At 49.8% G+C, this 22,790-nt stretch overlaps 1 protein-coding gene across 3 annotated transcripts in view; it reads left to right on the plus strand.

Annotated features, from left to right (window-relative positions):
- Window positions 1-22,790, plus strand: part of PKNOX2 (PBX/knotted 1 homeobox 2) — a 256,654-nt gene that overhangs the window by 220,553 nt on the left and 13,311 nt on the right. For 2 of the 3 annotated variants that reach the window (XM_082682727.1, XM_082682728.1), the window contains 4 exons: window positions 2,953-3,141; window positions 14,281-14,410; window positions 14,878-14,975; window positions 15,788-15,907. In XM_082682727.1, coding sequence (XP_082538853.1) covers window positions 2,953-3,141; window positions 14,281-14,410; window positions 14,878-14,975; window positions 15,788-15,907 — 537 coding nt within the window. The remainder of the gene's footprint in view (window positions 1-2,952; window positions 3,142-14,280; window positions 14,411-14,877; window positions 14,976-15,787; window positions 15,908-22,790) is intronic. The other variant, XM_082682729.1, reaches the window with a different exon arrangement.

Here is a 22,790-nt window from a genome sequence, read left to right on the forward strand (position 1 = left end):
CTAACCCAGGGACTACTCAATCGTTCCCCACTAGAAATGTCTATGAAACTCAGAGAGGAGCATGGCACCAGTGTCCAGTCATGTCGTTCTGCTCACACCTGACCGTCAAAATTCTCTGGGAGAGATTACCTGCCTTGATTCCTAGGCATCAAGATGCTAGCCAACAGCTGGGAGGGTAGGATTACACAGAGACTCCCTAGATACTGCTTAAGTCAACACCAGTGGGTCTCCAATGGCAACAGGCCCCACCCTTTTTTCCATTTTCATTTCAATGTAATTACAGATTCACATGCAGTTCTAGGAACTAATACAAAGAAGTTCTGATTCCCTTCTTGCATAACTGCATACAGTTTCACAACTAGGAAATTGACAGTGATACAATCCACAGATCTGATTCAGATGACATCTTTTTACATGCACTCCTGTGCATGTTTAGCCTTGTGCCTTTGTATCACAGATACAGATTCATGTAAACTCTGACAGTCAAGAGAGAGAACACTTCCTCCCTCCCTCTGCCAGTTCCTCCCTCCCTCCCCCACTGCACCCTCGGGCCACCACCAATCTGTTCTTCATCTCCATAATGTTGTCATTTCAAGAATGTCGGATAAATGGCATCATACAGTAGGTAACCTTTTGAGACTGGCTTTTTTTTCCTTCACCATAATTATTCTTTTGAAATCCATCCAAGTTGCTGAGTGTATCAATAGTTTGTTCCTTTTTGTTGCTAACTAGTAGTCCATGACATGGACGTACCACAGTGTCTTCATCCATTCACCTGTTGAAGTTTATTTTGGTTGTTTCCAGTTTGGGGCTGTTAGAACAGGCTGCTTTGAACATTCACAAACTGTTTTTGTGTGAACATATATTTTATTTCCCTGGGATAACTGCAGGGTGTAGGATAAGCATATATGTAGTTTTGTTTCAAAAACACCTGTTACACTGTTTTCTAGAGTGGCTGAACCATTTTTCACATCCCCTAGTAATGTATGAGTGATCCAGTGTCTGGTTCTTGGCCATGGTGTTAATCTCTATTTTTTATTTTAACCATTCTGATAGGTGTGTAAGTGATATCTCATTGTGGTTTTAATTTGCATTTCCCTGATGGCTAATGACATTGAACATCTTCTCATGTGCTTACTTGCCATCTGTGTTTCTTCAGTGAAATGTCTGATGTTGTCTTTTTCCCTTGTTCTAACTGGGTTGCTTGCTCTTTTACTGTTTAGTTCTGAAAGCTTTTTATATATTCTAGAAAGAAGTCCTTTGTCAGATATATGGTTTGCAAGTATTTTCTTCCAATCTATAGTTTGCCTTCTCACCTTCTTTGCAAGATCTCCTGAAGAGCAAGCTTTTTAAATATTGATGAGTTCTAATCTATCAGTTTTTCCTTTTCTGGGTCAAATTTGAGTGGTCAAGTCTAAGACCTCTTAATCCACTCCTAGGAACTCATGATTTTCTCCTGCATTTTTATTCTAAAAGTTTTATAGTTTTATCTTATATTTAGGTCTGTGGTCCAATTGAGTTAATTTTTATATAAAATGTGAGACTTAAATCAAGGTTTTGGTTTTTTGTTTGTTTGTTTGTTTTTACTTGTGAATGTCCAATTGGTCCAGAATCATTTGAACACGCTTTTTTGAAAAGCAATTTGGCAGTATTTATCATGAGCCAAAAGAATGTCCATACTTTTTTTCCTGTCACTTCTGGGAGTTCACTCTGAGGAAATAGGCAGACACATGAATCAAAGTAGGAAGCTTGGAAAACAGTCACTATGACATTTTTTATAAAATTGAAAAATTGGAAATAGCCTAAATGCCCAATGATGAGGGATTGGTTAAGGAGGACACATGTGAAATAATAGGCAACAATTAAAAATATGTTTACTCAGTAACTTTTACCCATTCAGCAAATATTTACTCAGTGTCCAGAGTGTTGGTGCCAATGATAACATAGCAAGAAAATCAGACACCCTCTCTCCCTTCTAGAAGCTCGAAGGCCAGAAGTGACAATAGAGAACACCGTGCTGCTGTGTAGAAAAATACAACTGATAAACTAAGGGGAAAACAGGAAACAAAGTTGTAAGCACAAGGTGACTAAAGCAATGTTAAAATAGATGCCTGTGGAAAAGACCAAAAAAAGAAAATCATCGTTCTTTTAAGGTGATGGGTCAAGGACAGTTATTTCCCTCCTTGACTTTCCAAACTTCCTGTCGCACTTTTCTTGTTCTAATAATAACAATGATGAAGAGAAAAGCCCAAATTGAGAACTCTCCTGTTGCCATGAAGGGTGAGGAGTATCCATCTGAAGAGAGACAGTCACGCGTACCACAATCCAAAGGGCACAGAAAAGGCCGCTGTGGACAGCTCGCTGTTCAGAGCCCAGCTAAGTCATGCGGGATGATCCCGTCAGTCAGCAAGTAGCAATGGGGCCTCTGCAAGGTGACCTGTGTCACATGAGGCCCTCAGAATACATGCTTAAGAATAGACAGTCCCTGACTCCTAGAGGCTCCCACAAGAGCTCTGATCCCCATCTTCCTCATGCCTGCTCAGCGTTCCACACTTCGCAGCTTCTACATTCCCTCCTACAATCCTTTCCACAAACCTAGATGGTTGTTACGGGGGACTTAATTATACCCACTCTTCCAACAACAAGGTGCAGAGCAACTGCCCAAGCCCCCCCAGGCAATGACTGGCAGGGTTGGGGCTAGAGACCTGGGCTTTTAGCTGTACGGTTCTCTGAGTACCCTTTACTCAAGAGCGGTTGTGTTAACAGTGGGCTCAAAGCATGCAAACCATCAGCAGGCCACCGTAGCTAGAACTGAAATCCAGTGGATGAGAAACTTTATACCCAGAGCAGGGCATGGGTTTCTCTCCGCTGGTGGCCTTGGGGCTCGGGAAGTCAAGGCAGCAGGAGGAATGTGATCTGAACACCAGGCTCAGCTCTCCCTCCTCTCCCCAGATGGTGAAGGCAATCCAGGTCCTGAGAATTCACCTGCTGGAATTGGAGAAAGTCAATGAACTCTGCAAGGACTTTTGTAACCGGTACATCACCTGCCTCAAAACCAAGATGCACAGTGACAACCTGCTCAGGAATGACCTCGGGGGACCCTACTCCCCCAACCAGCCCTCCATAAACCTTCACTCACAGGTAACACACTGGGCTGGGTCCTATGTCCTAAACTAGGCTCCTAAGCTGGGTGTAGGAATGTCCGAAGGTTCTCTGGTGGCCTAGTAGTGTAGCTTAGACTCACTGGACCCTTTCAGCACAAAAGCCCTGCTGTGATCCACTCCTGCTCATCAGGCAGCCCCAGAACTCACCATACTGGGGCATGGGTATTCCTTAGAAAATGACCAAAGTGATTCCTGGGTTCCTGGCCCAAGATAGCCTAAGAAATGCACATAAGTGTTGAGATGAGGCTGGGGCAGAGCCGGGAATGGACCCCCACCTCTTAGCCCCACACACTTCTCAAGAGGGCTTGCTGACCTCTCCGTGTTCTTGATAAGGAGGAGGGTTTTGTCCTTCCCTGAATCCTGCCCATTTCATAGATGAAGACGGCTTCCCATGCGACTACTTCTGCTTCTGCCAGCTCATTTTCCAGTAGCTCACCCTACCCTGGCTCATCTGTCTTCCTAAGTTTCAGGACCACTGGGAATGTCACCTCCCACCACCCATCTCCCAAGAGTCACCTTCATCCCGGGAACTGGGGAACCTAGAAATGGCAACTTTGTGTTTTGAGGGAGAATGGGCTCTTCTCTCCAGGGTGGAATATATTCCCCAAACCTACAGAGCTAAAAAAAAAAAAAAAAAGCTGCCTGGTGGTACTTTTCCAGCAAACTCACCCACATCTACGTAAGCCATAGCTCACCGCTTTCTTCTCCTCCCGCTGAGTTCCCGAGTCTGGGACAGACACATGGAGGGCCCTAGGAGATTTACTGTACCCTCCTCTCCTGAGACAAATCAGGTGTGGGGAAAAGGATAAACTTTCTAAAGATAATGGGCACTCGAAAAAGTGTCTAAGAAAGGTGGTGCCATTTTTATCTCTAAGCTTTAGGAACCAGCACACTTTATCCATTCCTCCAGCTTGTAGAGGCAAGGGAAGGGTCAGGGGCCTTCTAGAAGGTCAGCCCTGCTTGCACAAATTCAGAAGGATCTCTGTGGGACTCTACAGTGAGTACTGCATGGGACACGAGGCAAGAAGTTTATTTCCTCTTCCCGTTGCTTGAAATCACCAAATCACTTTATTACAGATCTAAAAACAGCCGCCCAGGCTTCTGCTAGCTAATATTCTCTTGAAATAGACTCATTCCTTCAGAGTCTTATTGTACTTTCCCTTATGATCAAAATTAGCAAGAAACTTGCATAAAAGAGGACAATAATTGCTCAACGAGCATCTCGTTTGTAATTTATTAGTTTCTATTATTGTGGGTTACCATGGCGACGCTGCACAGCCCCGGTGACGGGAGAGATGCAAGATAGGAGCTGAGGAGGCTGTGAGGCCTCAGCAAATGGAGATGCACATTTTTATCAGTAATTTTCATGAAAATAATAAGTGAGGAGTTAATGAGATGGAAAGCCATCCTGTGGCTATTGTGAATTTTTTTTAAGTGTTGATCTAATTAGAATGCATCGGTCAGGAAAAGTAATGAGGATTTAGTGCCTCACAGAGATGTGAGGATCATATCAGAAAATTAGCACAAGTCTTTGGAAATAATCAGGTCCTTGGAGAGGCTCTGGATTTCCCCTCCTGGGCTCTCCAAGTCTACCTCGTGCACTGACATTGGGGGTGTACTAGGGTAGTGGGGGAGGAGAGGAGGGCCAGAGGGCTTAGCAGCCACAGCAGCCCCCTCCAGGTCGGGGTCCTGGGGCTGACAAGTCAGTCTGCAGCAGGCAGGGCCACTGGGGACCCAGGGTTGGCAGAGAAGGGTAACACAGGCTCTGGGTGAGCCAGGGCGCACAGACGCTGCCTGCGAAAGTCAGTCCTCCTGGGAGATCCCAGCCTTCAGGGCCTCTGAGCTTTGAGGAAAGAGGAGAGAACTTTGATTCCCGTCATTGTAAATATCAGATCTCTGCCTAATAGTGAAGCTGGCCCTGGGGTAGCCACCAGAGAAAGGCTTCTGATCTGCTTAGAAAGAGGAACTCAGACAATCGGGCAAAAACAAAGACAGCTCGAAAAAAAAGACAAGGCGTTGGGCAAGGTGTTCCTATTTGGAACTTCTCAGACTTGTTCCTTCATTGCCTCTGCCTGCCACCACCTACTTAGCTGGGACTTCAGTGGCTAAATGAGATAATCACACACAGGCTGCTGTGGTAGATTCCCAGCCCGGTTACCTGTCCTCTATGGCTAGCCCTCAGCACTCCACAACGTGCCTACGCACCACAAACATAAACACACCTACACATGCCTTTTCAGGTTCTGCTGCTGCATTTATGGTCCTAAGGCCCTGTTCATGTCTTTGTCCTGCTCAAAAGCTCCAATTGTCCTCAGAGTTTTCTCATCCTTTGGCCGGATAGTGAAGGCTCTCCCAGGGCTGCATTTTCCCAGGCCAGTCTACTCTGACAACCCTTCCGCGGCTCTGCACCACCAAACCCAGCCTCTTCCCCAGGACAGCAACAAGGCTGCTCTCCCCAGGAGACCTCTCTGATGCCCCATCCAGAAAGGCCTTTTCTTTCTCCCAACTAAGTGCTGGAGCCCTGGGGACCACTTATATATAAATATCACATGCGACTTTATCTCAGCGTCGCTGGTATAAGGGTCATTCTCCTCTCCTAGATAACAGACATGTTTTGAGTACAGACAGTGTTTTATATATACAATTAAAACCCACGCCTGGTGGCAGCTAACCCAAGGTCTGATCATGGACGGCTAGTAAATATCTGTGGGGAGAAGTAAGACAAGGAGACAGATGGCAACAGATCAAGAGGGGCCAGAGGAAGCCAAAAGAGGGAAGGAGAAATCAGAAGAAAGACAAAGGGAAAGTAAGACAACTTTGGAGGGTAACCTTCAAGAGGGAGCAGAGGAAGGATGAAGATCTGGAGGGGAAGGGCAGCAGAGGGAAGGGAAGAGAGGCTGAGAAGGCCAGAGGCGAAAAAGAGAGAGAAAAGGAACAGCAGCAGCAGAGGGGTGGGGGGGTGAAGGGACAGGCTAGGGGGTACGGGGTCAGTGCGAAGCCAGGCGTGTGGAGGAGGGACGGTGCGTAGGACGCGCCACGTGCTGTCCACAGTCCCAGGGCAGGCTGCTGTCACTGTCCCTGAGCTGGGGGCTGCGGCGCTAGCTGGGCCTTCCCCAGGAAGGAGAGGCCTCGGCTGCCAAGAGACTTTCTGTGCAGGAGGCCGGCCTGGGAACCAGTATGGGAGAGAAGAGAGGAGTGTCTGGGGCATGCATGTGTGTGTGTGTGTGTGTGTGTGTGTGTGCGCGCGCGACAAGCACACACACGCACACATACGATGGTTCACATTCGTCATGGTTCAGCCTTAATCCCCCCAGCCTGAAATAGCCGCACTGAGCACCAGCCTGGCCCAGGGAGGGGTGTCTCCCCTCTGGAGCATGAGCTTCAGTATCAACATTCCAGCGGCCTGCCAGCTTTGTTGCAAACTGCTGGTTCATGGTTTTCCCTGTGTGCTAATCATTTGGCCTTGTGTTGCAAAGTGGGGGAGATTTTTTTATTCAAATTTACCCCCCCCCCCAATGCCATACCATGTCCCCATTCAGCTCTATGGCAGCTGGGCACTTTCCCTGCTCGGACTTCCTTTTCTGAATGTGAGCTTTCTCTTGGGTGGGATGCAAGTAGGGAGTAGGGGAGACGGCTTCCACCAAGCCCACAAGCTGAACTAGAATTCCCAAGAAATTGGGCCACAGCTGGTTTTTTCCATGCTTCAGGAAGCCATCCTGTTCCACCTGCCCCTGAAGACATCCCAGCTTCCTCACACCTCTGAGCCCAGGTTTCTTGCTGGGGCAGCCTCCTCAGTAAGGAGGCTCATCCTAGACTCCCAGTTCCTGTTGGACGGGCTTCTCCCGGCTTTCCTAGAGGGCATAAACCAAACCAACCAAACCATCCCACTGGAGAGAATTAATTCCCACCTTGCTCTGAATTGGACTGAGCTGAAGTTTTCAGTCACTGAGCATGATCCTATGAGAGCATGAATGAATTATCCAGAAGGAGCTCCCAGTCTCAGTACAAGGGAGCTGTGAGTCACACCTGTGGACCTAGATAAGTTATGTGAGCCACAGAAGACTCCAGAGTAAGGGGACATTGAGGAAGGCAGGAAAGGAGTAGCCAGAGATAGGGAGAGGAGCCACAGAAGAGGTCTGGATCAAACAAACCACATGTGTGGCTTCCGGTTACGCCAGTCACTGCTTAGCCTCCTTCTCTCTGCCCCCAGAGAAGGCCTGGTCCCCGCCTGCCCACTCTCACAGCCACAGCCTGTTCCTGCCTGGAGACAAAATGAGCAAACCTCAGCATGGATTAGGAAGGCCAGCAGGAAGATTTTGCCCATTGTGATTGGAGAAGTTGCAGATTCCATGGCCTTGGAAGGACTTCTTCAGGAAAGGGGATGAGGAGGAGGAGTGGTAGGCTATCTGGGAGCTCCGAAAGTGAGTGTTCCCGGTGTAGAGAGACGTCTAGGAGAAGGCAAGGAACAGAGACAGCCTTCAGAATTCCTGGGGCAAAGAAGCTGCTAGAGGATGAGCGGTCATTCATTTCTGCCCCATGCATCAGTTCAAGCACAACTGAGCCTGCTGAGTTCCAAGGACCTCAAAGGGGGTATGACATGATCTCTGACCTCCAAACCTAACAATGGCTGTGCTGCAAGGCTGAAAATGATGGCCAGTCACCAAAGATGTGAGACATAATAGGGAATGTAGGCGATGGGGCAAATGTTGGAAACATGTTGGAGGCAAACTAATTGAGTAGCCACATCTTGTGCTACCCCAGGAAGAACTGGGGAGAATGTCAATATTTCCTGAACCTTCCCTAGACTGTATGTACTGGGTGCTTTATGTATATTACCTTATTTACTCCTCACAGCAAGGCTCTGAGGGCACATTATTTTCTACCCCAGGAAAGAGAAGCTCAGAGAAGTTCAGACACTGGCTCAGGTAAACAGCAGAGACTGAGATAGGTTATGCTGGAAACTGTGTTCTACTTATTATATTACTTACTAATATTATATATAATACTATATATAGAGAGAGTATTGATTTTTTGGGGGGGACACATAGGAAGAACCAGGGGTCCTGGGCCCTGGGTATGGAGGGGTGACCCCACTTAGCTGTAGAGCAGTGATTTGAAAACTAGAAAGGTACATTTCTGCTAACTCTCTAAAAAAAATAGGGAGGGGACTAGTGAGTACACCCTTGCCTGGAGCAGGTGGACTTGCCTATAGACCTACAGGAAGTTTGCATTTTTAAGATTAGCAGGAGGTCAGGGAGGTAGGAGGCAGTCACCTCAGTCAAGCCCCCGGAAGTTCTGCCCAGTGGCCAAGCATCCTGAGGATTTGACTAGGGAGTTTTAAGGCTGATGGGAGGAGGGGGAAGTGATCTACCCTGCAGGATCACCACTGAGGTGGGAAGGAGGCACCCCTACACCACAGTAACAGGAAGTAGAGTTCCAGGAGCTACCCTGCCTCCCTCCTGCCACAGCCACCAATGCCGTCCTTTCCACCACTTCCCAGCCCCCAGCCCTCCAGTTCAGGGCGCCAGGAGACCATGAGGACCGCCCTTCCTGCCAGACCAATGAAACCTGAGCAGTTCTCTTCTTCTGAGAAGGAATGTTCCTTAAGAGCAGCAGCTGCCACTTGTCCCCACAGGCCAGAAGCGCCTTTCCCTTGAGACTAAAGCCCCCAGCAGGAGAGAAACTGCCACTGGATTAGGTGGCTTGTTTACATGTGATTGGCTTTCCTGAGTTTGGGAGCCCAGCCCTTCCCAGCCAAAGACAGGACTCTGGCCCTGCCAGAATGGAAGGACACTGCCAGGAACAGTGTGTCTGGGGACAGAGGCAACCTCTCCTCCCCACTAAGACACATACACACACTCCCCATCCCGGGCCAAAGCCCAGTCAGGCCCTGCGCTTATTGAGCATCTGTTGTGCACCCAACACTGTGGTCGGCAGCTTGGGGGAATTCAAAGAAAGAACCCTCTTTCCCTCAAAATAGCTGCAACCAAAGCTAAGGAAAGAAGACACGTGCATAAGACAGAGAACCGTTATGCTTTATGTGCAGTATATCAGACCAACAGGAAACACTGAAGAAGTCAAGAGCTTGGGCCACAGGCATGCCCAGAGTGAGTCTGGACAAGCTTTCCAGCAGAAGTGAGGTACCCCAGACAAGTCCCCAGCCCCCAGCCCAGGCCAGTTAGCCCACAGACCTGTCCTCCTGGGAGGCTTGGAGAGGTTTGGGGGAGCGCAGTCTGAGCTTGTGGATCAGCAGAGACCCCTAGTGGCCTAGGGGTGGATGGCAGACAGTGGGTCCCCATGGGTAGTGCTGTCCCCTCCCAACTCCTACCCCCTCCACACCTGTTCACCCACCCACCCCCAACAAACAATGGATTCTAGGGAATGGCATTGGTTTTTCTAAATCCTCAGTCGGGATGACCTTTGCAGTGTCATCTAGTTCATGTCCTCTGTTCTACAGGCCTCCTAGTAAGATAAACATTCCAGCTATTTCAAAAGTACTTAAAGGAAAATGTTTCTGTCTGTCTTTGCCTTCCTTTCTTCCTCCCATCAGTTTATTCCGGGAATTTCTTCCTTTAGTGGGAATTTTGTTTCCCCAGCCACAGAAGCCCTTTCCCTATTGACAGTGAAGAGTGGTGGCTCCAGGGACTGGGCCGGCTCCTTCTGGACCAACATCAGACCATGAGGTCAGAGTTCATAGCCACAGTCCCTTCCTTTGCACCACAAACGCCCCACCCCAACACCCTGTGCTTCCGAAAGCAATCCTAGAACCTTTCACTTTTTCTTAGGAAGGCCTTCCTTTTGAACAAATCATCTTTTTGTTGTTGTTCCAAAATGAGATTAGGAATAAAACTCACCAGGTGACTGCCGTGACTGATGGCCTGAGGCAGTGAAGGCTTTGCAGCTGGTCCACGAGTAGGGTTAAGGAGGCGCGAGCTCTGGGCCGTTCTAAAGCTGCTCCCCTACCTTGCTTGGCCTGCTTCTGAGAGGCTCTCTGCCTCTCTGTGTCTCAGGGAAACAGCGCACGAGGATCAGCAGTGTCACAGCTTCTGGGAGGCCTGTGGAGCCTAGCTCGTGGGTTTTCATCCAAGTCCTGGGTCACCTGGTCCAGACCTGGAGACATCACTCCCAGAAAACTCCAAGGAAGTTTTCAGCTTTAGGGCCTTGTCCTGCTTTGGAAAGCAAATCTTAATACTAGAAGGTAGGAGCTCACACACACCCCAGTTTAGTGGGATGGCTCCACCAGAAAGCCAGGCTTCTAGCACTTTGCAGAGGCTCAGGGACACTACGGCCATGTTCTTGGTGGGATGAGGCAGAGTTCTTAAGCTAGATAACCAGCGCAGAGCCCCTGGTTCCTGGACAATTTGGGCAGGGATGTGAGACTCTGGATGCTGAAGAATGTCCCTAAAACTATAACATGTTCTTCTCACCTCTTTATGGGCACTAAGGAGACTAGAAGGAAACAGCCCTATGTGGGTCCAGACAGAGCATCACCCACCTGCTTGGGAGTCTGATGAGCCCCAAGAGGAAGCTGCCAAGAAGATAAAAATACTGTGTGCTTAGCCAGCATTTTCTTTCTAAGGGGCTTCCATTGCTGCCACAGTATGGAAGACCTAGACTCTTCCCAGAGATTCAGAGCCCCATTGTCTCCGCAGAGGCAAAAGCTCCAGAGAGCCAGACCCAGGGCTCCCCCGGAATGGCTGCAGTCAGGTCACAGAGCTCGTCCAAGGCCAAGGCACAGCTCCCACTTCTGGGGCTTGGCCGGGGCCCAGGAATGTCTTGGGCAAGGTGGCAGGAATGAAGGGGGCACAAAACGAGGACTGACCCCCACGGCTCGGTACGCAGCCCCGGCTCAGTCTCCACTGCTGCAAAGTTGAGAACCCAAGCAGCTCTGGGACCTTCTGAACAGGTTTAAAATCCTGGCTGTGCCAAACTCAGCTCCCTCGCTGAGTGGCTTTAGCCAAAGGAAGTGGAAAGTGACTTATTGGGTGCTGACGTGTGCCAGGCACCCTGCTTATGTCAAGCCTGGGTATCTGACTCCAAAGCACATCTCCCCAAGCGAGCATCAGTGCTGTACTCAGAGCCAAAGAACCTGGGTTCGAGGCACATCTGTGTGACTCTAGGAAGCCACTTCGGTTCTCGGGGCCTCACTTGCTCTGCAGGCAAATAGAATCATCTTTCCCAATAGTGTGGGAGTATTTCATTAAAATGAAATAGCATGATAAAAGAATGTGAATATTCAACGTGTGTAATACATAGGTAGTTTCAGAACCGTTGACCTTTGGGACCAGCCGAGGGCAGTTTTTACAAATACAGATCGCAGAGGGTCTGGTTCCATGACCCTGAAATTCTGTGTCTTTGAAAACACGACAGGGCTCAGGCCAGTATGTGAAATAGGTCATATTTACAAATGTAGGGGTTGGATATTATTTCCCCAGACCTCGGGGACGCCCAGATTTTTCTTCCTCTTTTTTGCCCAGCTACAATGGAGCCATCCCTGGCCCTTCCTGTGGTCTCTGTCCCTGAACGTCTCTTCTCCATTCCTTTGCTGAGCTTGGCTGCCTTTCGGCATGTCCCAACCAATGACCCCCGAGTGGGAGGAGACGATAGAAAAGAGAAGAATCTGATCTAATGCATAAATTGCCTTTAACTACCCAAACCCAGAACCTGGCATGCAGGTCTGCAAGACCACAGGGCAGGGAACCAGCCAGAGTCTGAATAAGTAGATGAAGTATCCAGGGGATAGCTCACCCTTCTGCCTCTGGCTAGCAAAAATGTGTGTTGGTTGAATCCCAAGGCACACATCTTGTATTTATTTTACTGTTTCACTTGTGTTTTCCTAACCTTGCTGGAAACCTTTCTTCGGGGGAAAGAAAGTCTGGGCAACTTTTTATGTTGGAAATTCCCAAATGCCTTTCCCCAATGAGGAGCACCATGGCATGAAGTTTCCAGATGAGAGAGAGAATTGAAAAGTCCTTTCCATTAGTTTTAGGGTGAAAGGCATAGAGGGACAACACCCTCTTCTGTTACATTTAACTTCTAACTTTGCTTCAGCTTCAAATAACATCGGCATTGGTTTACATCCTGTGAGAATGGTTGGCAAGGGTATTGGGATGAGGGCAGAATCAACCTTAGATGGAGACAGAGCTGAAAACAGGCTTTGAGGGCTCCTGGATGTCAGCGCTGAGCCAGACACATTTTATAAACGAGACTGATGCTCCCAGAAGGGCTGGGATTTGCTGATTCCCAAATCCATGGTCTTTGCTCTCGTGCCCATGCTTCCTCTGTACTTCTGGGGTTTGAGTGTTTCACCTGTTCACCTTGCCTCCAGTAACTATGTACTGAGCCCCTGTGGTTCCAGGAGCACCTTGTAGCCCGGTTCTTGGCACAGGGTGGGCATTCAATGTTTGTGGTTGAAGGAGGGCTGTGTTCTAGTCCCATTGCTGTGAACTGGCTGGAGGTCTTGGGCGAGTCTCTTGGGTTTCTAAGAAGCCTCAGTTCCTTATTTGTGCTCAGAGAGTTGGAATATGTAGCATTTAAGGGCTCTTCCAGTTTTTAGGTTTCGGAAAGTGGGCCTCAGTATTAGACTTGAACCGGTTGAGTTGGGAAGACCAAAAGTTGGCTCCAAGAAACTCTAGACCTTCCCTGGAGGCTGAAAGCCCAAGCTTCTCCCCAGTCCTAAAATGAAAGTTAGGAATCTTGGGGCCTTCTTTTCCCCCAGTGGTAGCCTATTTTCTTGACTGTTTACTTGTCTAAATTCTTACAGCTCATGCGCTAGGACTCCAAGCTGTGAGCATGACAGTGTCAGCCCTTGATGGTCTTCAGAGAGGTTATGTGGTTCAAGCCATTTTCAGATGAGGCACTGTGGTCAGAGGAGCCCAGAGACCCAGGCAGGTCTCCCACCACTCCTTCCATGGCACCTCACTGGCCACCTTCCTTGCTTTCTCCAAAGAAAACCTGGAGACCCCAACCTCCTCTCACACACCACAAATTCTCCCCATCCAGCTAGCACCCAGCCCCCAGGCAGGGAGGGTTTATTGCTGCTTCCTGGAGGCTGTGGCCAAGCTCCCCCCCTCGAGCATGGCATGCGGAGTCCCTCAGCATCAGATCCAAGCCCTTCCTGGCCCAGCTGTGACATGGCAATGACGAGGCAACCAGAGTGCCAGGAATAAATGTTCTTCTTATCTGCTTTGGCGGCTGCAAAAACAAACAGCAAGGATTGTTTCCTGGCAAAAATGGGGCCTGGCAGGTTGACAGTGTGGGGCAAAAGGGGGCCTCTGTGTGCAGTGGGATTCTGGGCTGGCAGCCCGGGGAAGAGGAAGGAATCGATGAAATGTGCTGAAGGGTGGCTTGAGGTCGAGGCTCCTATGACATGCCCTGAAGGCAGGTTGTAAAGAGGCTAGGGCGGCTGTTTCTATATTATTCTTATTGAACAACAATTTTAGTGTCTGCTGTGTGCCAGGCACCTGAGTTAGGTGCTCAGGATTCAAAGATAAAATGTTGGAAGCCATTTGTCCTTGGAGCTGGGTATAATAAATAATGTGATGTAGGTATGTGAGGAGGTAAGTTTCTCGGGGGGAGAGGGTGTCTAGGAAGGCATCTGGAGACAGTTCAGTGTGAAGGGTGAAGAGGTGCTAGGCAGATAAAGCCTGGTTCTCAGCCTGGGCCACATGTTAGAACCACTTAGGGAGCTCATAAAACACCAAAGCCCTGGACACACCCCCAACGAATTGAATTACAGCCTCTGGGTTCAGAACCCAGGCATCAGTATGGGAAATTCCAAAGTGAAGCCAAAGTGGGGACCGCTGGTTTATGAGATGATTTGTGTCTCAGGCTTTAGAAGAACAGAATAGCTAAGTGGATAAACATTGTAGGTTGGTTGGCTGGCTGGTTGGTTGGTTACTAAGTTGGTTGGTAGATTAGTTGGTTTCAATATTGAGCCTTTTTATTCACTGCTTCTAGAGGGCTGTGAGAATTGCCTTTCAGATTTGGGCCCTAGATGGAACAGGAAAAAGGGAGGAGGAAAGACAGAAAGAGAGAAAGGGAGAGGAGGAATTTGGGGCTGTGGCTTCTAGGCATTGAGTGACATTGTCACAAACCACGCCTCCCTTACTGCCAGGACCTCCTGCAGAATTCCCCCAATTCCATGTCTGGAGTCTCCAATAACCCCCAGGGGATTGTGGTCCCAGCCTCAGCGCTCCAGCAGGGCAACATCGCCATGACAACCGTCAACTCACAAGTGGTGTCAGGTCGGTGCAAGGGATTGTGGGGAACACTCCTGGGAGGAGAAGGGGTGGCTCCAAGGGGATTCCGGGGGTGGGGGGCAGGGTACCAACAAACAATCTTAGGAAATGGGAGGGGTGCCCTCTCCCAAGAAGGGGATTCCAGCTCAATTCTTGACCACAGCATTCTGTAAGTTTATAGATGACTAGCACCAAGACCTAACTGTGATATTTTAGAACAAATTTGGGTCAAAGTCTCATGAGCCCCTCAAAGACCAAGTAAAGCTGTTGTCCCTGCCCCCAAACACTTCCCACCAGAGGCTCTGTTCTCTGGACCCCATTCCCACCCCACCTCACCCCTCCCCAACGGGGGCTTGAGAGCCTCCAGAATTGAAGGTATTTACGTGGGAATGCCAAGTGAGTTGGAAGTCCGTCTTGCCCTCACTCCTACCCACCCTCATGGCAGGGGACCCAAAAACTGGTTGTCTCCTCAGGTGGAGCCTTATACCAGCCAGTTACCATGGTAACCTCCCAGGGTCAGGTGGTCACCCAAGCAATCCCCCAGGGAGCCATCCAGATCCAGAACACACAGGTGAGTGTACGTGCACAGGTGTGTGCTCATGTGCACTAGTTGTGGGGGGAGGGGAACAGTCATAACTGTTTGCTCCCTGCTAGGCCCTTTACACAAGGGACTTACGTAATCACGTTATTCCTTTAAGAGGTGTCATTATGCTCAGTTTCCAGATGGGAAGCTGGTTGTTGGAAAGGCTTTATCAACTCCTGAGATTTCCCTCCCCCTCGGGGTTACATCAAAGGGTCCTGCACCTCCTATCCCTGGTCTAGCCCGAGCCACTCCATAGCTCAGTGGGATAGAGTGCACACACAGGTAGGGGGAGGAGGAAGATCTGAAGTCAGGCCTGAGATGTGACATTAATTCTGTCATCTTGGATAAGTCACCTGACCTGTCTGGGCCTCAGAGTTCTCACCCACAGAGAGGGGATGAACACCACTTGCACAGAGCCCTACCAGCTTCCAGGGCTGCTATGAGTGCTAACCACAGTAATGGGGTGTAAGGTGCTTTGCAAACAGTAAAGTAACCTAGAAATGCTAATAACTAGTGGATGGTTTCTGGCAAATTTGTCTCTCTTCTACCCTCTGCATGTCCCCGTTTCCTCTGTGCCCTCTCTCATCCCCTTCTCCCTACCCCTCTTCCTCCTCCTCCTCCCTGTCTCCCATTCTCTGAGGGGCTGGTGCAGAGTGAAAGGAAAGGTGACCTCCCCAGGGCCCTGAGAATGAGTTGGGAAAGGGGGTTGGCAGCGAGAGCCTGCCGTCACTATGGCAACAGTCCCTAGCTGCTGGCCCGCCAGGCTGCTGATGCTGATTTTTTCTCCACGTGCCCTGAAGGTTAACCTTGACCTCACCTCCCTCCTGGACAATGAGGATAAGAAGTCCAAGAACAAACGAGGAGTCTTGCCCAAGCATGCCACCAATATAATGCGTTCTTGGCTCTTCCAGCATCTCATGGTGAGTGTGCGTGGATTGGGGGTGTGGAGTGAAGCACAGGGTACTAATAAACCCCCAGGTTCCAGACTCTGCCGTCTTCCCTGGATCTGCAGAGGGCATGGGCCCAGAGAGAGGCTCTCTGGTAGGGATCTCATCTTCCAGAGGCCAAGGCAGAGAGGAGAGGCTTTAGTGGGACCTCAGGCTGGGAGGCTCTCTCTGGTACTTGCTGCTGCCACAAAGAAGGTGACATAAAGTGAGGGAATGAGGACAGACATGTTCTGAAGAGAGCTAAGGACTGGGGGCCAGGACTGTGGTTGCTACAGGGAGCCACATGCTCTCCTGCCCTTCTTCTGGGGAAGAAAATGTGGATCCTCAGCCCAGGCTGTTCTGTTCCCTGGAGTCCTCACCATGAGGGTAGCAGCAGATATGTGTCCCCTTTTCCCTGTCCCTCTGATCAGAGTGGCCAGATGGGGCACCATGCTGGAGGGCGGTGGCTGCAACCGTCAGGTTTAGAGGAGCAGCCCAGAGAGAAATCTCCTTCCTCACACAACCAGCTCAGCTCTGGTGCAGAAAACTGACTGCCTTCATGAGCCTCTTTGGCCACTTCTATGAAAGGGCGACAGAGCCTTGGGTTTAAGCATGCACACCCACAGCTCTGTGCGCCCAGGGTGGGGAGGTAGATTCTGGAAGCACCAGCAGGCTTGAGCAGTCTACGAGGTTTTGAGGTCTTGGCCTGGCATGGAGGTACCAAGTTAGATAAAAACCAAACACCAAGAGACTGTCTTGGCCTTGAGGTAGAACCAGGCATGAGGGAAACTCTTTTTTCAGAGGGGAGAGAATTCAAACGGTCATGGAAATTAATCATTTGGTCAATCAACAGCTCTTTATTTGAAGTGGGAGTACCTCCAGACACCATGGAGCCTGAGCCTGGGTTGTGTTTCTCCAATACGGGCATCTTAGGGACTCTGGCCCAGAAGCGCTACGCCCACGCACCCAGTGAACAGTAAGAACTGTTCTGTGGTGACCGATGTGGGGCTGGGGCTCTGCCTCTCCCCCGACATGTCCATCCCCCCAGCTCTAGGGTGTTGGGGCCACCCCAGGGCTTTGCTGAGGAAGCCACTTTGAGAGTACCACCTAGAGAACAAGGAGGAACCTAAGGCAGCCCTCTCTTTTGAGAGAGGGGGCTGGAAGGCCAAGGGTCAAAGTGAGGGGAAGAGGTCAGAGCCTAGTGATGAAGCCCAGGAGCCAGGGCGAGCACCATCCTCAGGCCTCTTGAGAGCAGCTCTGACTCAGTAGCTGATGATGGGGGCAGGAATGGCCAGGCCTCCTGCCTGTTGTGGTTTTCCACACTGTCAGAGAGCCGCAGTGGGCCTGCAAGCCCGGCGTCTGTGCTACATGGGAAGAGGGACTCCATGAGGAAGGATCTATCTCATGCACTGGTGCATCACACCCAAGATGGCGGTAGCCGCTCCTCTGCTTCCCATGTCCCCCTTCCCTCCAGCCCCCCACCATAGGTCCAGAGCTGGCTGCACACACCACAGCACAGTGATGCGTGACCCCCAGGCTGGGGGTGTGCTAGAAAGCTCACAGGGTCCTTAGGCGGCCAAACTGGAGCTCCAGTCTAGACTTTACCTCTGACTGAAACCTGGACACACTCACGTCTTGGGAAGAAAACCAGGAAGCAATTCAGTAATTGCCAAGGCCCTGGCACATTGAGGTGCTTAATAAATGTTGGTGCCCCGTCCTTCCTGCCCCACCTCCCCCACCCCATGCATTTTTGACTGATGTGAACACACCTCCAGCCTCACTTCTGAGAGAGAGAAAAGGCTAGGAGGGAGAGGAGGCTGCCTGACCAATTCCCCTACGTACTAGCCCAGTCGCTCAGGCCAGCACCCAGAACTGACCCCCATCACCCGAGCCGGGGCTCTGCCTCAGCTACCTGCCTCTCCCTATTTGCATCTCCCCCCTGATGTAAGTCTGAGCCTGAAACCGGAGGGTCATCTTATCAGCCCCTCCTAACTGGTCTCCCATCTGACCTTGGACTTCAAAGTTCACAGGCTCCCCTCTTGCCCCCTTCCGGCTGAGCGCCCCTCTGTAGCTTAGGGTCATTTCTTTCCACTCATGGCCACTGTCCCCTGGACCAGGGATGGCAGAGGAAGGTAGAGGTGGAGAAGAGGGGCAGGGGGAGTCACTGAGCACAAAGCAGAGAAGGAAGGATCCAGATCAGCTCTACAAAAGGGACCAGGAACCATGGCGAGGGCTTGCTGAAAAGCATGAGTAAGACTTTCTGCTCACACCCTCCCAGGCCTGGACCCTCTCCAGCTCAGAGTACACTCAGTGTGGATACTATTAATAAAGCACTTAACATTGGCAAAGTCTTCCCCCACTTAATGCCTTCCTCACAGCGGCCATCAGGAGAGGACAAGGGAGTGACCCCCAGGCCTTTAAAAAAAAGTCACAACTCAGAACTTGTGGACTGGGGAAGGAAGGGTCTGTGGAGAAGTCGAGGCTCTAGGGACACAGCCTGGCACAGCTATCCTCTGCAGGCCCAACTTGGGCCGTGGATCAGTCTGGCTACCCAGATCCCAGTGGGCGCACAGGCCCCCAGGCCCCAGCTCAGGAGAGGCTCTGAAGACTGGGTTAACAAGGGCACAGCCAAAAGAAGCTAGGCTTCAGAGCCAGATGGACAGGGTTACAAATTGAGGCCCCGCCACCAGCTGCGCAATCTCTCTGAGTCGATTTCTTTGAAAAAAGATAATACCCGTTTCCCACGCTTGTAAAAATTAAATGAGAGAAAATGTATGAAGAGCAAAGCCTGGTACACAGGCACGTGTAAGAAATGCGAACCCTCTTTGAACTGTCTAGAACCATGGACTAAGAGCAAGTTTTTGAGAATCAGGCACACAGCTTGTGGAGATTAGAGGTGGATGCCCTACCTGTTGTTCTGATATGTAACACCTACTGATTTTTACCATCATTTCATTCTAAAAACATACTGATGGATACTGTTGCTTACCTGATCTGCGTATATATGTCTGTGTCAAACGTATGTGTCTCATAGCTCTGACTCAGCTGTAAATTGCTCAAGAATAGGGGTCATACGTTATACCTCTTATGGGGGCCCTAAAGATTTGATTCCCAAAGTGTGTACCTTTATAGGATGTTATAGGTGTTGCTGTCAAGATGGGGTGAAAGAGCTTGGGAAAATCTGAGTTATACAAAGTTCAGCTCAGTTCTTGATTCTCAGTGTACCAGGGGCATCGTGAATTCGCAAGAGGGGGCATAGTGGGAAGCTTTCCCCAAACATATTTGGTGACATATTTGATTACGCGAGGTCCCCCTCTCCTACCTTGCTTTCACTGTGTCTTTGAGGAACAACTCTGAGACTACAGCTCTTGAGAACTCTAACTTTGCAGTAACACCATATGGCCATAAAGTAGCTGTTCAGTTTTAGGGAGAAAGGGTAGAAAATGTTTGAAAAAGGACAGATTTCACTATCCAGTGGATGGTCTCCTATCCAATCCAGTGCACTGGGGAGAACTCACGTGTTGATTGGCCAGTTGGAAAAGTTGGTTGAAGAAAGAAAAAGCCCTTATAAAGATAGATTTTATTTTAATTTAGAAGGTACACATATATATTGATTCGCTAATGTCTTGATATAGGGCCAAGATCTTTTTCTGACGAGAGGTTGTCCTTTTACTTGCACAAACCTCTCCTATAATAGAACATCTATAAATTCCATCTTTATTTAACATAGGATAAAAAATTTCAAGTCTGGGAAGTAATCTGGCTGTGGGATCTTTCTAGATTTTTGTTATGTATTCCAGCCACTTACATTTGTCCCAGTTGATAATTTTTAAGGAAGTCAGAATCTCAAATCTTTCCAAAGCATCCCACTTAGTTTTCTTAGCAAGAATAACTTTCTTGTGGCACTTATGTTTTATTGGTTTACAGAATAGTTAAATTATATCATTACACTAACACATGTAACTGGTATAAACCAGCCTGGAATCAAACACTGCTGACTTCCTGATAAGCAGATAAATGGTGTAAGGACCATTCTGCACGGTTGCCTGTCTATCTCGAGCGTCTGGGACGATGTGCATGGCAGTTTCCATGGTTTGCAGAAGAAACAAAGCATTGTAAATCTACAGTCTCAGCTGGTAGAGATTGTTCATTCAAACTTTTGTAGTGAATACTAGTTGTTCCTGTTGTCTTCTTTCCCTCAGGGACCAGTTAGTATTCTTTGATTCCTTTCGTCCTGTGTCTGAGGCTTCTTGTCATTTCCACTGCTGCGTGGCATTAGCAGCTACAGACATGGATTCTGATGACAGAATGCTCCTGAGATGGGACTTAAACCCCAGAGCCTTTTTGTTGTTAGGCTACAGCGTGAGGTTAGGAAGGTTTCATCCATTAGCTGCTTGCTATGGGGTCCCTGAAGAATCCCATGATACTTTCTTGCTGTTGTCTTTTGGCTGAAAGAGGCCAATCTCCTGCTGGAAGCAATCACTCCACAGCAAACGCAGGCTGGGGGGAACTCCAGCAGAGGGTCCTGTCCACAGAGGATGGAGGGAGAGGGCTGCTCTTCCTGCCCAGCTTCTACCCCCAGCCCCTCTGCTCCAGACCCCAGTGCCCCTCACCCTGGCCCAGTTATTCTGCTCATTTCTACCCAGAAGTGGGCTGTTCTCTGTGCTGCTGTCACCAAAGCACAGGAGCAACATTACAGAATATTCTCTGCATGTGGGGAGATCCCAAAGAGGAAACCAAGCCCCAGCAGGCCCAGCCATACACCGAAGGAGCCATGCCTTCATCAGTCACCGTGGCAGCCCAATTCGCGCTGCGCATCTTCGGGCCTCACCTCATGTAATTCACCCAGCCAGCACAGGGGCTGGTACATTTGTTTATTTGAGAGAGAGAGAGAGAGAGATCGCAAGCAAGGGGGAAGGGTAGAGGGAGAAGCAGATTCCCCGCTGAGCAGGGAGCCCGGTGTGGGTGGGACTCGATCCCAGGACTCTGGGATCATAACCTGAGCCAAAGGCAGACGCTTAACAGACTGAGTCACCCGGGGCCCTGCTATCCTCATTTTACCAGTAACAAAACTAGACTCAAAGAAGGGAACATGTTTCCCAACATCTCATGGGATTCGAACCCAAGTCTGTGGCTCCTCGAGGCTCTAGTTCCTCACCCACGAGGCTATAGTCCCTCCGCATTGACCCAAGAAACCAGAGCATCTCTCGGCTCCCACATAAAGTCTAGGCGAAGCAAAGGGGACCCCTGGCTCTCAGCGGATGCTGTCAGTGGACATTGTCCGTGGAGACACAGAGCCCTGTCCTGGGAGGGGAGCAGGAGAGCTACCTGCCACCCTAGTTTTCAGATTCACTGAGGCAGCCTCACCATCCCTTCGTTCCCTCTCCCTTCTCCAACGCTCACATCCGCAATCCTGGAGTGGCATCCAGCCAGCGTCACCATTGGACCCTGCTCGCTGCCTCCCCACCCTGTGTGTGAGGCGGCTGCTTTCCCACCCGGCCACGTGCAGCTGAGGGCCTGCTTCCAGGGCCCTCATATGAGCTCTGCGGCTGTCACAGAAGCCAAGTGCCCAAAATGCACCAGGGGCCTTCCCTCTTTTGACTTTTTTTTTTTTTTTTTTAAGATTTTATTTATTTATTTCACAGACAGAGATAGGCAGAGAGACAGGCACTGAGAGAAAAGGAAGCAGGCTCCCTGCTGAGCAGAGAGCCCAAAGCGGGGCTCGATCCCAGGACCCTGGGATCACGACCTGAGCCGAAGGTAGAGGCTTTAACCCACTGAGCCACCCAGGTGCCCCATCTCTTGACTTTTTTTTAATTGAACTAGAATTCACATACCTCCATTCACCCTTTGTAACTCAAGTCAGAAGGTTTTCTGTATGTTTAGCGTTGTGCAGCCATCCCCAGTATTGAATTTCAGAATATTTTCATCAATTGAAGAAATTCTGTTACCCATTAGCTATCACTGCCCCGCCCTTAGAAACCAATGATCCACTTCGGGTCTCATCAGATTTGCCAATTTCAGATCTTTCACAGGAATGGAATTTTATTATATGTGGTCCTCTGTGAATGGTTTCTCTCACTCTACATCAGGCTCCCAAGATTCATCGTGTCGTAACATACATCGGTGCTTACTTCTGCTTCGTGGCAGAACAGGATCCCACTGCATGGACATACCACCCTTGGTTCATCCACTCATTAGCTGGGGCACGTTTGGCTTGTTTTCTACTTTTCGGCTTCTGAGTAATGCTGCTATGAACATTCCTGCACTCCACCTGATCTGAGCCTGTCCAGATCTGAGCGCATCTTTGTCAGATTTCCAGCTCTTCTCACCCACGGCACTGGAGCCTCACATGCTAGGCTCCTCCCCACTGGGGGACACAGGCTGCCACACACCCAGGTACAGCGTGTGTCCTGCCCGTGGGCTCCCAGCCAAGGAGGGTGTGTGGACATGAAATCCAGCTGGTTGCCTCTGTGCCTTGGTGTAAATCTTCAGTGACTCAACAAACACTCTCTGTGCATCCTGCTTGCCACCTTCCCTGTGCCTAGCATTCTCCTAAGCCCCAAAGACATACACATCGATCCCTGTCAGAGATGCGCTTATGGGATCCATCTCCAGCTGGCTTAGAAATGGTGATGTCTCTTACAGTGTGTGCTCTGTGGAAGGGGCATGGTACAGGGAGGCACGCCTTTCTTACCTAGCCAGGGGACCAGGGCACGTTGCTGGGTCTCATCAGATCTCCGTCTCCTCTGCTCTAAAATGGGAATCACGATATCCAGTCCACAGCACTGTTGTGAGGATTGAATGAGATGAGCGAGAAAGTACTTTGTCCTGATCCAAACACAGCTGCTGTTGCAAATGCCTCCCGTCTCACTCC

The sequence above is a fragment of the Mustela nivalis genome (genome assembly GCF_964662115.1).
Source record: "Mustela nivalis genome assembly, chromosome: 9".
Lineage (NCBI taxonomy): Eukaryota > Metazoa > Chordata > Mammalia > Carnivora > Mustelidae > Mustela > Mustela nivalis.